Source organism: Gorilla gorilla, chromosome 19 (genome assembly GCF_029281585.2).
Source record: "Gorilla gorilla gorilla isolate KB3781 chromosome 19, NHGRI_mGorGor1-v2.1_pri, whole genome shotgun sequence".
NCBI classification, from domain to species: Eukaryota; Metazoa; Chordata; class Mammalia; order Primates; family Hominidae; genus Gorilla; species Gorilla gorilla.
This window is the reverse complement of record NC_073243.2, coordinates 15,748,416-15,761,393: the sequence shown is the minus strand read 5'-3', so window position 1 is coordinate 15,761,393 and position 12,978 is coordinate 15,748,416. Positions and strand designations below refer to the sequence as shown.

General features: G+C 45.8%; 1 protein-coding gene across 5 annotated transcripts in view; it reads left to right on the top strand.

Annotated features, from left to right (window-relative positions):
- The window catches only part of VPS53 (VPS53 subunit of GARP complex), a 200,504-nt gene that overhangs the window by 96,025 nt on the left and 91,501 nt on the right, over positions 1-12,978 (top strand). For all 5 annotated transcript variants that reach the window (XM_031003546.3, XM_055367078.2, XM_004058206.5 and 2 more), the window contains one exon: positions 2,767-2,908. In XM_031003546.3, the coding sequence (XP_030859406.1) occupies positions 2,767-2,908 (142 nt within the window). The remainder of the gene's footprint in view (positions 1-2,766; positions 2,909-12,978) is intronic.

The following is a 12,978-nucleotide window of genomic DNA, read 5'->3' as shown; positions in this document are numbered from 1 at the left end:
TGAAGTGCCGGGATTACAGGCATGAGCCACTGCACCTGGCCTGCGTCTGAGCTTTCCAAGCATTTTAAAGACCGTCTTTTGTTCATCCTCTCTACATTATCCATGAGTGTAGCCCAAGGACAGATAGTCTGTTTTTATTAAAAAAACCCGAAGCCCAGGAAGGTTAAATCAGTATATCTATGACAAAGCTAAAGCCAGAGTCAGACTTTTTTTTTTTTTTGAGACGGTGTCTCACTCTGTCACCCAGACTGGAGTGCAGTGGTGTGATCATGGCTCACTGCAGCCTTGACCTCCCAGGCTCAAGTGATTCTCCCACCTCAGCCTCCTGAGTAGCTGAGATGACAGGTGTGTGCCACCACACCGGCTAATTTTTGTGTGTGTATTTTTTGTAGAGACAAGAGTTTTGCTGTGTTGTTCGGGCTGGTCTTGAACTCCTTTTTATTCTTTATTTGCGGCTGGACTACAACAGTGTTGGTAACTGGTTCTTATTAGTTATATATTTCCTCCCAGTAGTACACAGTTAGATCTAATGCCGGGTGAAAAAGAGAAAAAAAAAGCCCATATCTAGCATAACTCAACCACCTTTTCCCATAATCCATGGCCGTCTTTTTTATTAAAATCATGGAAGGTAAAGTCAAATTGCAGGTTTCAAACACATTGTGGGGGAAAAGTGTTTAAGGGATATTGGCTTTTCTTAAAATAGATTTTACCTTTTAGAGCAGTTTTAGGTTCACAGCAGAATTGAGCAGAAGACACAGAGAGTTCCCAGGTGCTCCCGGCCCCACGTGCATAGTCTTCCCCGTGGTCGGCACCTTCCACCAGAGCGATGCGTTTGTCACAGCTGATGAAACTACACGGACACATCATCATTCCCCAGAGTGATGGTCCATAGTTCATGGTAGTGTTCACGCTTGGTGTTCACATACATTCTGTGTGGCTTTTTTTTTTTTTTAAGAGATGGGGGTCTCGCAGTGTTGCCCAGGCTGGAGTACAATGGCTATTCACAGGAATGGTAATAGCGCACCTCAGCCTTGAACTCCTGGGCTGAGGCAACCCTCCTGCTTCAGCCACCCAAGTAGCTGCAACTACAGGTGCACTCAGCTCCGTTCTGTGTGGCTGTTATTCTAAGAAACACATTGGGCCAGGCTTGGTGGTTTATGCCTATAATCCTAGCATTTCAGGAGGCCAAGGCAGGTGGATCATATGAACCTAGGAGTTTGAGACAAGCCTGGGCAACATGGCAAAACCCCATCTCTACAAAAAATGCAAAAATTAGGTGATCATGGTGACAAGCACCTGTAATCCCAGCTACTAGAGAGGCTGAGGTGGGAGGATTGCTTGAGCCCAGGTCAAGGTTGCAGTAGGCCATTATCGTGCCATTGCACTCTAGCCCTGGGTGACAGAGTGAGACCCTGTCTCAAAGAAAAAAAAAAAAAAAGAGAGAGAAAGACAGAGAAGGAAGGAAGTGAGGAAGGAAGGGAGGGAGGGAGGGAGAGTGGAAGGGAAAAAGAAAGAAAGAGAAAGAAAAAAAAAGAAACACATTGACTCCTGTAGGTTTAGAGAACCTTTTAGCATTGGTTTAAGATGAGTTGAGATTGTCACCTTCTAAATCCCAATTAACAAAATAAAGAGTGAATTCCTTGAGAAACTGTTAGCTAATTCTTTTTAGCCTACAGTTCAGCAGACTTGCAAACCAGCTCAGTGAGAAATGGAGCCTGGGAGAGGCTGGACGTATGCTAGAGCCAGCACGTCTCTGTGAGCGCCAGTACCTGCCATTGTTGTCTCTGCTAATGGCAGTGTTGCTGCCAAGCTTCTATTGTTAGAATTTTGGCTAAAATCCTACAGATACATCATTCTCAAATAAACTCAGAGACTCTTTGTTTGATTTTGTTATTTATTTGTGTGAGAAGATGGTAGCTTAGTCCTTACTAAGAACTCACATGTCCCTGTTCACCAGCAACTGAGCTTCTGAGATGGAACGTTTGAGTGAGAGCGGCACAGGAGCTTCTCGGGCAGGGACCAGCTAAGCGTGCTTGTCACTTTTCCCGCAGGGATCCTGTCCCTTGCGTGTGTTTCCAGGACTCCTGCTCTCTAGTTGAAGAGATGATTATTGGGCCTTCAGGAAGAGGGAGGGCTTTATAATTCAGTAATTAATGACTTGTGAAATTATATAGGCTATATACACTAATAAAAAATTAGGTGCTCCGTATGTATTATTATCCAATTATTAAACAGTTCAAAGATACAGGCAACGTAGTAACTATGTAAACAAATTACTGGTGGCTCACACCTATAATCCCAGCACTTTGGGAGGCCGAGGTGGGCGGATCTCTTGAGGTCAGGAGTTTGAGACCGCCTGGCCAACATGGTGAAACACTATCTCTACTAAAAATACAAAAAAAAAAAAAGAATCATTTGAACCCAGGAGGTGGAGGTTGCAGTGATCGCGCCACTGCACTCCAGCCTGGGCGACAGAGGGAGACTCCATCTCAAATAAATAAATAAATAAATAAACAAATATAAGTATATATATATCATCCATGACCCCTGATTTTTTTGCCTGGTGGATAATTTCACGTTAAAAATCTTGTTTAGAACATGTATTTCTATTCCCCAGGTTTTAGACTAAGGTGGTAACAGACCTCAGGGTTTGAAATGACCACACACATTTTTTTTTTTCTGAATATAAGCTAAGGCCATTTACCTTATCTCTACTGAATGAATGATCAGCTTGTTTGATAGTATTCCTATCTCTTTGTTTTGAAGGGCAGAACTTGCCAAGATTATGCGTACCAGAGCGAAGGAAATTGAAGTGAAATTGCTTCTTTTTGCTATTCAAAGAACAACTAACTTTGAGGGGTTTCTTGCAAAACGCTTCTCCGGCTGCACCCTGACCGATGGGACCCTGGTAAGACCTTCCCTAGGGAGCTGCCACGTGAAATCAGTGGGTTGGGTGGTTGGGATTCAGGGTTTCACTGTATGGTGACTCTATCCATTGGCTTCGGTGCTTAATCCCTCGTTGCAGTGATTTCACTGAGCTGCTGGGAAAGTGATGATACAGAACACTCTGTGTGGATTTATCATTTGTCTGTTACGCAGTACGTCATGTTTCTAGAATGCCCTGTCATCATTTTTCCTAAGTATTGATCCCATTTTACAGACTAGTAATTTTGTGAGTCAGAGGCCTTACTCAGTCACAAATACCTTATTTCTTTATCAGTTATCAGATTTGGTTACAATTAGGATATGTTTTTACTTTAAGGTTTACCTTTTAACATCTCTGGTGAACAAACTAGGTCAATGAGTCTCTGTAAACCCCAAAGCCAGGTATACAGGCCTGGGGACTACGTGCCTCCATTGGAAAGGTGGAACATAGTACTGCCGGTTAAACGTTTGTCTCTGTGTAGTCAAAGACCAGGTCCAAATTTTCACTCCGGAAACCTCTTCTTTTTGGTCTGATGCAGTGACTCACACCTGTATAATCCCAGCACTTTGGGAGGCCAAGGCAGGATTGCTTGAGACCACGAGTTCGAGACCAGCCTGGGCAACATAGTGAGACCTCATCCCTACAAAAAAAAAAAAAAAAAAAATTAGTCGGGCGCACCCCTTAGTTCCAATCACTTGGGAGGCTGAGGCGGGAGGATCACTTCAGCCCAGGAGTTCAGGCTGCAGTGAGCTATGATGAGTGACAGAGTGACACCCTATCTCTAAAAAAAAAGAAAAGAAAGAGAAAGGAGTAAACCTCTTCTCTTTGGAGGCCCAGGCTCCCTGCTAACACATCAATGTGCTCTCTTCAGATTTCCTGTCCACTGGGAAACCAAGTGACTCTGTTCTATGGTAATTTCTGTTTGCATCATTACATATGCATAGACATTGAGCTCCTTGAATGCAGGAATTGTAGCTGACTCATCTGTCTCCTCGAGTCGTGCAGAGTGTACACAGAACCCATGCAGGCAGGAATGGAAGGGGAAAGAAGAAAGGAGGGAGGGAAGAAGAAATCCAAGTTGAGAGAATCATACCTTTGAATTTTCTTTAGAGCTAGATTTGTTTTTTTTTTAAACTGCAGGTAACAATAGAGAAGCAATGTGATTTAGTAGCAAAATCCTTGGACCAGCAGTCAAGACTTGTGGTCTAATCCCGATTCTGCTGTAATGTAGTGAACTGCCTTCCCTGTTAAATGAGAAGAAAAGACTATCCTTTTTTTTTATTTTTTTTGTTTTTTCATTTTGTTTTTTAGACAGAGTCTTGCTCTGTCACCAGGCTGGAGTGCAGTGGGGCGATCTCGGCTCACTGCAACCTCTGCCTCCCAGGTTCAAGCAATTCTCCTGCCTCAGCCTCCTGGGTAGCTGGGATTACAGGCATACACCACTAAGCCTGGCTAATTTTTGTATTTTTAGTAGATACGGGGTTTCACCATGTTGACCAGGCTGGTCTCAAACTCCTGACCTCGGGTGATCCACCCGCCTCGGCCTCCCAAAGCGCTGGGATTCCAGGTGTGAGCCACCGCGCCCACCTATCCTTTAATAACAGAATATTAGGGAGACTAAATAAGACATAAAACCCAAAAGCCATGAAGAAGAGTATAAAAGGTTTAACAACATAGAACAACGTTCTTTTGGAAAAAGAGACCAGAAACATAATCAAGGGATTAAAAAACAGTTGAAGCTGCATGACACAAACGATTAATATCTAGCACATGTAAAGAACTCCTAAAAATCAATAAGGAAAATACAAGTAACCCATTAGAAAAATGAGTACAGAGTCAGACAGACGATTGACTGAAGAAATTCAGTTGGCTAATAAACATGAAAAAAAAGAAAACAGGATATTTTTCCTACATCAGGTTTGCAAAAAGAAAAAAATTACAAGACTAACAGTACAGGATTTTAGTGCTAGTATACAGCTTGATACAACCTTTTTGGTGCGTAAATTGTCATTATCAGAACTTTCAGAAATGTAAATATGCGTGTCCTGTCAAGCAACAATTTTACATCTAAACCAGAAGTCTAAAAAAAAATCCATACATGTAGAGGAAGATGCACAAAGAAAGAGGTGAACTGCAGCCTTAAAAGCAAAAGGCTTGGCTGTGTCTGTAGTGTTTATTATTGAAGATGGTTAAATAAATTACAGTGCATCCATACCGTGAGATGCTACACAGCAGTTTAAAAGTGGTGGAACGGGGGCCGGACGCGGCAGCTCACGCCTGTCATCCCAGCACTTTGGGAGGTATAATGTCTTATATGGAAAAAGTAAAAAGCATGTTTATGTGTGTAAATGTATAAGAAAGAGGTCTGGAAATGGTAACAGTGGATGTCTCTTGGGAAGGAAGTTGGAGTGAGAGTAGGTAGAGAAGCACGGAAATATTTTTTTCCATTTGCTCTGGTATAGTTTTTTTGGCAATTTTCTTATACAAATGCATTTACATACTTTGTGTGTACTTTAACAAAGTTATTTTTCAATTGTTTTAAAATGAGAGAGATGGGCCAAATCAGTGATTTCCAAATCCTTTCTTGTAACAAAATCTAATGTAGAGGCCGGGTGTGGTGGCTCATGCCTATAATCCCAGCACTTTGAGAGGCTGAGGTGGGAAGAATCACTTAAGGTCAGGAGTTTGAGAGCAGCCTGGCTACCGTGACAAAACCCCATCACGACTAAAAATACAAAAAATTAGTCAGGCGTGGTGGTGGGTGCTGCCAAGGTTGCGCCACTGCACTCCAGCCTGGGCGACAGAGTGAGACTCCATCTCAAAAAAAAAAAAAAAAATAGAATGTAGAATCCGAACACACCCATAGCTGTCATGCTTTGAACATCCACTTGGTGACCCACACTGTATTAGGTGTGTTTACCTTCAGTCAGTCACTCTGCTTCATCAGCCGTAGGAAGCAGGCGCTGTGCTCGTTTGAAACTTACTCTAGGCCACGGAGCTAATGTGTAAAACCGTGAAACTGAGCTACTGTGATTGAAGCGGGGGGCAGACTGGGACTTGTTCAACCTTCACCTCTGCCACCTTCTCTAGCTCCTACCCTTCTGGTCCTAAAACCCTGAGACTTCAGTGCAATTCCCTCTTTGTCCCATGAGACCAGCCTCAGAGTAGGTGAAGCGGGTGAATCGGGCTGGTCTTTAGACAGGGTGGAGCAGGTGAATCGGGCTGGCCTTTCAGGCAATGGACTGCAGAGCGGTGGTGGCAGCAGCCCAATTTTGAGGCCAGACCACAAGGTCCTGCCTACTTGGGCTCACTCACGACTTTATTAGAATAAAATGCAGCTGAAACCACAAAGCACTCTTTTCCTACTTAGCACATCAAAAATATGTATACTTCTCTGCTTGCTAACTAATGTTCAATATTGATTTCTTTTTAGTAACAAGGGAAAAAATGGGTCACAGAACAGGTGAAAATAGCCTTAAAGGAAATGCAGGTCAGAAAAGGAAATATTAGTGGGGCGTGGTGGTGCATGCCTGTAGTCCCAGCTACCCAGGAAATATCAGCAGGCGTGGTGCACGCCTGTAGTCCCAGCTACCCAGGAAATATCAGCAGGCGTGGTCGTGCGTGCCTGTAGTCCCAGCTACCGGGGAAATATTAGTGGGGCATGGTGGTGCACACCTGTAGTCCCAGCTACCCAGGAAATATTAGCAGGCCTGGTGGTGCACACCTGTAGTCCCAGCTACCCAGGAAATATTAGCAGGCCTGGTGGTGCACACCTGTAGTCCCAGCTACCCGGGAAATAGCAGGTGTGGTGGTGCACACTTGTAGTCCCAGGTACCCAGGAAATATTAGCAGGCATGGTGGTGCACACTTGTAGTCCCAGGTACCCAGGAAATATTAGCAGGTGTGGTGGTGCACACCTGTAGTCCCAGCTACCCGGGAAATATTAGCGGGGCGTGGTGGTGCGCGCCTGTAGTCCCAGCTACCCGGGAAATATTAGCAGGGCGTGGTGGTGCGCGCCTGTAGTCCCAGCTACCCGGGAAATATTAGCGGGGCGTGGTGGTGAGCGCCTGTAGTCCCAGCTACGCGGGAAATATTAGCGGGGTGTGGTGGTGCATGCCTGTAGTCACAGCTACCCGGAAAATATTAGCAGGTATGGTGGTGCACACGTGTAGTCCCAGCTACCCAGGAAATATTAGCAGGTGTGGTGGTGCACACCTGTAGTCCCAGCTACCCAGGAAATATTAGCAGGCATGGTGGTGCACACGTGTAGTCCCAGCTACCCGGGAAATATTAGCAGGGCGTGGTGGTGCGCGCTTGTAGTCCCAGCTACCCAGAAAATATTAGCAGGCGTGGTGGGGGCCTGTAGTCCCAGCTACCCGGGAAATATTAGCAGGTGTGGTGGTGCACGCCTGTAGTCCCAGCTACCCAGAAAATATTAGCAGGTGTGGTGGTGCACACTTGTAGTCCCAGGTACCCAGGAAATATTAGCAGGCGTGGTGGTGCACACCTACAGGTGTGCACCTGTAGGTGCACCCAGGCTACCCAGGAAATATTAGCAGGCGTGGTGGGCGCCTGTAGTCACAGCTACCCGGGAAATATTAGCGGGGCATGGTGGTGCACGCCTGTAGTCCCAGCTACCCAAGAAATATTAACAGGCATGGTGGTGCATGCCTGTAGTCCCAGCTACCCAAGAAATATTAGCAGGTGTCGTGGGCACCTGTAGTCCCAGCTACCCGGGAAATATTAGCTGGGCATGGTGGTGCATGCCTGTAGTCCCAGCTACCTGGGAAATAATAGCGGGGCATGATGGCGCATGCCTGTAGTCCCAGCTACCCAGGAAATATTAGTGGGGCATGGTGGCGCACGCCTGTAGTCCCAGCTACCTGAGAGGCTGAGACAGGAGGATCACTTTAGCCCAGAAGGCAGAGGTTGCAATGAACTGAGATTGCACCACTGCACTCCAGCCTGGGTGACAAAGTGAGACTGTCTCAAAAAAACAGAAAAGGAAAGGAAATAGGAACAGAGATCCCACTGAAGGAATCATGAGTTTCTCCTGAGAAGTATGAGGTTGGCTTTAGCAACCCCCTGATTTCCTCTTGCTGGCTCTCCTCTCGGACCTTCCCAAGCCATGCTTCTGCCTGGTTTCAAGCATAGATATATGTGGCACGGGATTCAGCCCTGCAGAGATCTGCCAGGGGACAAGCATGATTCAGCCCTGCAGAGATCTGCCAGGGCACAAGCATGATTCAGCCCTGCAGAGATCTGCCAGGGGACAAGCATGATTCAGCCCTGCAGAGATCTGCCCGGGGACAAGCATGATTCAGCCCTGCAGAGATCTGCCCGGGGACAAGCATGATTCAGCCCTGCAGAGATCTGCCCGGGGACAAGCATGATTCAGCCCTGCAGAGATCTGCCCGGGGACAAGCGTGAGGGTTCAGCATTGAGCACAGGCCCCGCCCGGGGAGTAGCCCCCCGAGCTCCCATGGCCTCTGGCTGGGCAGGGTCCGGAGAGCATCAGGACAGGCTCTATGAGCTGGTAATCCAGATAACCGGACGGGAAATAGGTCCCAGTGAAGGATGCTTGAATGACATTCTTGCCAAGCACTTGTTTTGAGCCATTCTTCACCCTCTCTGGCTGGGCCCTACTTCCTGGTGATTTATCTTTTACATTTAGGGAGCTATAGGACCACGGAGGAACAAATGGCCCTGTTGCATCTGAGGACCAGGGTAGCCTGTGAACCTGGGTCTGTCCCAGGACCTCTCCAAGGAAAAATCCCCCAAAGGCCAAAAGTGGTAAGGGAACGAGGGCAGGGAAGGCCCTTCTGGACAAGCTGAGGCAGCTGAACAGGGTAACCACGTAGAGACCATGAAAAACTGACAGGAGCTTACTCAAGTTTGCAAAGACAATGCTTTATTGTAAAACACAGGTACAGGACTGTCAGAATGGCAGTTGGCCAACTGTCAGCCACCTTCTGTCCCGGGAGGACTGGGCTGGGGGTACTGGTTTCTCAGGGCAGCACAGCCCCTTTCTGCCTGAACTCACTCGGCCAGGGCCAACCTCCTGGCCTGGAGCCCAGTGTCTCCTGGCCGAGGTGGTGCTCTGTGGTGGTGGTCAGGGGTCAGCTAGGAACACTTGAGCCTTTTTCCCCAGCTCCTTCCTTTTTGGTTTTCTTATTTGAAATGTTTTGGCAGAACTGGTCTGTAAATCATCCCCTCTTCATTGTTCAGTTGTTGCTCTCCTCTCCTCTCAAGTTTGCAGAGTTTCAGGTTCTAAATCCTTAGCCAGAAAAGCCTGATGAACACCATGAGTTCTTTCTTTCCCTCTCTATTTAGTCAGCTCTCCTCTCCACAGACTTCTCCAAATCCTTCAGCTTCTTTAATTCAACCTCGTCCTCCTACCCTGTTCTTTGTGCCAGGTATCACGACCTGGCAATTATTCTGCATTCCAAATCCTGAAAATGGCTGTCTGATATCCTTCAAGGGTTTTCCCTTAAAGATAAGTTTCTAGGAAGGCAACAGAAGCCCTATGGCCACTTCACCCAGGTGGGACGGGCCTTGAGGAATCGGTTCCCTGCAGCTCTGCTGTGAGGAGACGTGAAGGCTGTCGCTCTAGCTGATGTTCACACTGAGCCTGGTCCCCACCATCATCTCATTGTGGGCCATGCATGGCCTTCTTCACCTTTATTCTGCGACCCTCAGTGGCAGGAACCTTGGTGAATTCATCATGGCTACCGACCATGCTCCCAACGCAAAGCACCGGGAAGGGGCTGCCTGGGCAAGGCCAGGAGTTCCAGCTGTCCTGACCCCCAGTCTAGCTGCTGGGTACCCTGCCTGGAGATTTGCTGCTCCCTGGCCCCTGGCCCCTTCCCCATGCTACCTTCCTTTCAGGATACACTCTTTGGAAACTCCTTTTTGGCTACCATTTTGTTTCAAAATACCAGAATAAATTGTGAAATGAACCAAGGTATATCTTGATACCCTTTGATATATGCCAAATTTTATAGAAAGTTATTGAATTCCTCAGAAAGGTGCCACGAAATAGGTAAGATGTCAGCCAAGGAGCCAAAACAGCGAGACTCTCCCTTGCTGCCCCTCCCTAGGCTGTACGTCATCCCCACCCTACCCCCACCGCCGCCTTCACTGTATCATTCCGAACCTCTCCAGTCCGCGGTGACTGACAGTGAAACAGTGAGGATGAGCTTGAGAGTGTGGCCAGCTCACCCGGAAGACAAGACCTGCCACAGTTCAGCTCCTCCTGACCCATCACTCCTGACTTCAGTGGGATGCATCATCCTTGGCTCTTTTTCAAGAGCTGTGACTTCAACATCTGATAGAACTTTAGACTGAAAGAGCCTCAGGGACAGGCTTGTTGCTTAACCAGTTTCACGATGTCCTGTGCTGTAACTGTTACTTGAGGAGGTGAGCTGCCTATGCTTTTCCCAGTTGCCTCAACTTCTGACCCTTTAGGAGGAATTCAAGAGAGTCTGTAAATTAAAATGCCTTGAAATTAAAAGAGAATGTCTGGATGTGATGTAACTGGATCCATATGCATTATTAGTGACTTGATGATTAGATTCAAGGTGAGCAAATGACATTCAGCCTTCTGCTGAAAGCAGAAAAGCAGACTAGATCGGATTAGCTTTTTATAACTGCTTCACTGGGAGGTTTTTTTGTTTGTTTGTTTGTTTTTTTGTAGTAATAAAATTAAAAATGTTCCCATTTTATGCAGCTGGATTTCCCTTCCTCTTGACCATTGCATAAGTTGCCTTTTGAAATAGACTTGTCCTTTGGCTTATAGGGGCCATTTTAATATACACGTATACTTCCCCAGTTTTTAGAATTACATTGTAAAGATAGAAGCTATGTGGGTACAATTGTCAACCATGGAATTTGAGTGTAATAGCGTTTGCAAAAGGCTCACGGCTCATGAAAGACCATCTAGCATGTCTCACTCTACACCCTGGTCTTCCGGCACCTGCATGAGGGAGACTGTGTAAGGAACAGGGGCAGGTTTTCCAGCTCTGCCACAGCTTGAGGACATCTGTCTCCGACAGTGACAGATTCCCCCGCCTCATGGACTCCCTTCAGCGTTGGAAAATATTTTATGGATGCTTTACTGGTGCTAAAGAAATGTATTCTTCCATTTGAATAATATCGCAAGGGACGATTAACTTTTGTTTCTGAGAAGAGAATAATACAGGGTCAGGATAGAAAATTTCGAAATTATGGCGAGAATAGAGAAGCAGGAAAAAAGTCATCCAAATCAGAGATGAGGATTTGGGTATATTCTTTCTATATATATAGAATATATATTTCTATATATTCTTTCTATATATTTTACATGGTTGATATTATCATGGTTGAAATTGTATTTTTTTAAATACAGTTTTCTCTGCTTAGTTTTTAAAATTGAGATATAACTCATGTCACAAAATGTCACATGAAATTTATCGTTTAAAGTATACAGTTCAGTTGGTTTTCATATATTCATAAGATGATGCCACGATCCCAGCTGTGCAACTCCAGGACATTTCTGTTACCCCAGAAGAAATCCCTCCTTAGCAGGCAGGACTTTCAAGTTCTCTTTCCCCAGTCCTGGGCAGTTACGAATTGACTTTTGTCTTTACGGATGCCTGTTGTGGACACTTCACATAAACGGATGCTATGGTGCGTGGTTTTTGTGTCTGCCTTCCCTCCCTCTGGACAGTGTCTGTGAGCCTTACCCATGATGAGGTGTGTGTCAGCACATCATTTTGATGGCTGAATTGTGCACCGTTGTGTGGATGATGCACACAGGGAGCCTTACCTATGATGAGGCGTGTGTCAGCACATCATTTTGATGGCTGAATTGTGCACCGTTGTTTGGGTGATGCACATATTGTTGTCTCTTCCATCAGCTGTGGACATTCGGGTGGTTTCCACTTTTTCACTGTGTGAATACTGCTGTGAATATTTGTACAGGTTTTCACTGTGTGAACTCACTATGTGAATACTGCTGTGAATATCTGTACAGGTTTGCACTGTGTGAACTCACTGTGTGAATACTGCTGTGAATATCTGTACAGGTTTGCACTGTGTGAACTCACTGTGTGAATACTGCTGTGAATATCTGTACAGGTTTGCACTGTGTGAACTCACTGTGTGAATACTGCTGTGAATATCTGTACAGGTTTGCACTGTGTGAACTCACTGTGTGAATACTGCTGTGAATATCTGTACAGGTTTGCACTGTGTGAACTCACTGTGTGAATACTGCTGTGAATATCTGTACAGGTTTGCACTGTGTGAACTCACTGTGTGAATACTGCTGTGAATATCTGTACAGGTTTTCACTGTGTGAACTCACTGTGTGAATACTGCTGTGAATATCTGTACAGGTTTGCACTGTGTGAACTCACTGTGTGAATACTGCTGTGAATATCTGTGCAGGTTTTCACTGTGTGAACTCACTGTGTGAATACTGCTGTGAATATCTGTGCAGGTTTTCACTGTGTGAACTCACTGTGTGAATACTGCTGTGAGTATCTGTGCAGGTTTTCACTGTGTGAACTCACTGTGTGAATACTGCTGTGAGTATCTGTGCAGGTTTTCACTGTGTGAACTCACTGTGTGAATACTGCTGTGAGTATCTGTGCAGGTTTTCACTGTGTGAACTCACTGTGTGAATACTGCTGTGAGTATCTGTGCAGGTTTTCACTGTGTGAACTCACTGTGTGAATACTGCTGTGAGTATCTGTGCAGGTTTTCACTGTGTGAACTCACTGTGTGAATACTGCTGTGAGTATCTGTGCAGGTTTTCACTGTGTGAACTCACTGTGTGAATACTGCTGTGAGTATCTGTGCAGGTTTTCACTGTGTGAACTCACTGTGTGAATACTGCTGTGAGTATCTGTGCAGGTTTTCACTGTGTGAACTCACTGTGTGAATACTGCTGTGAGTATCTGTGCAGGTTTTCACTGTGTGAACTCACTGTGTGAATACTGCTGTGAGTATCTGTGCAGGTTTTCACTGTGTGAACTCACTGTGTGAATACTGCTGTGAATATCTGTGCA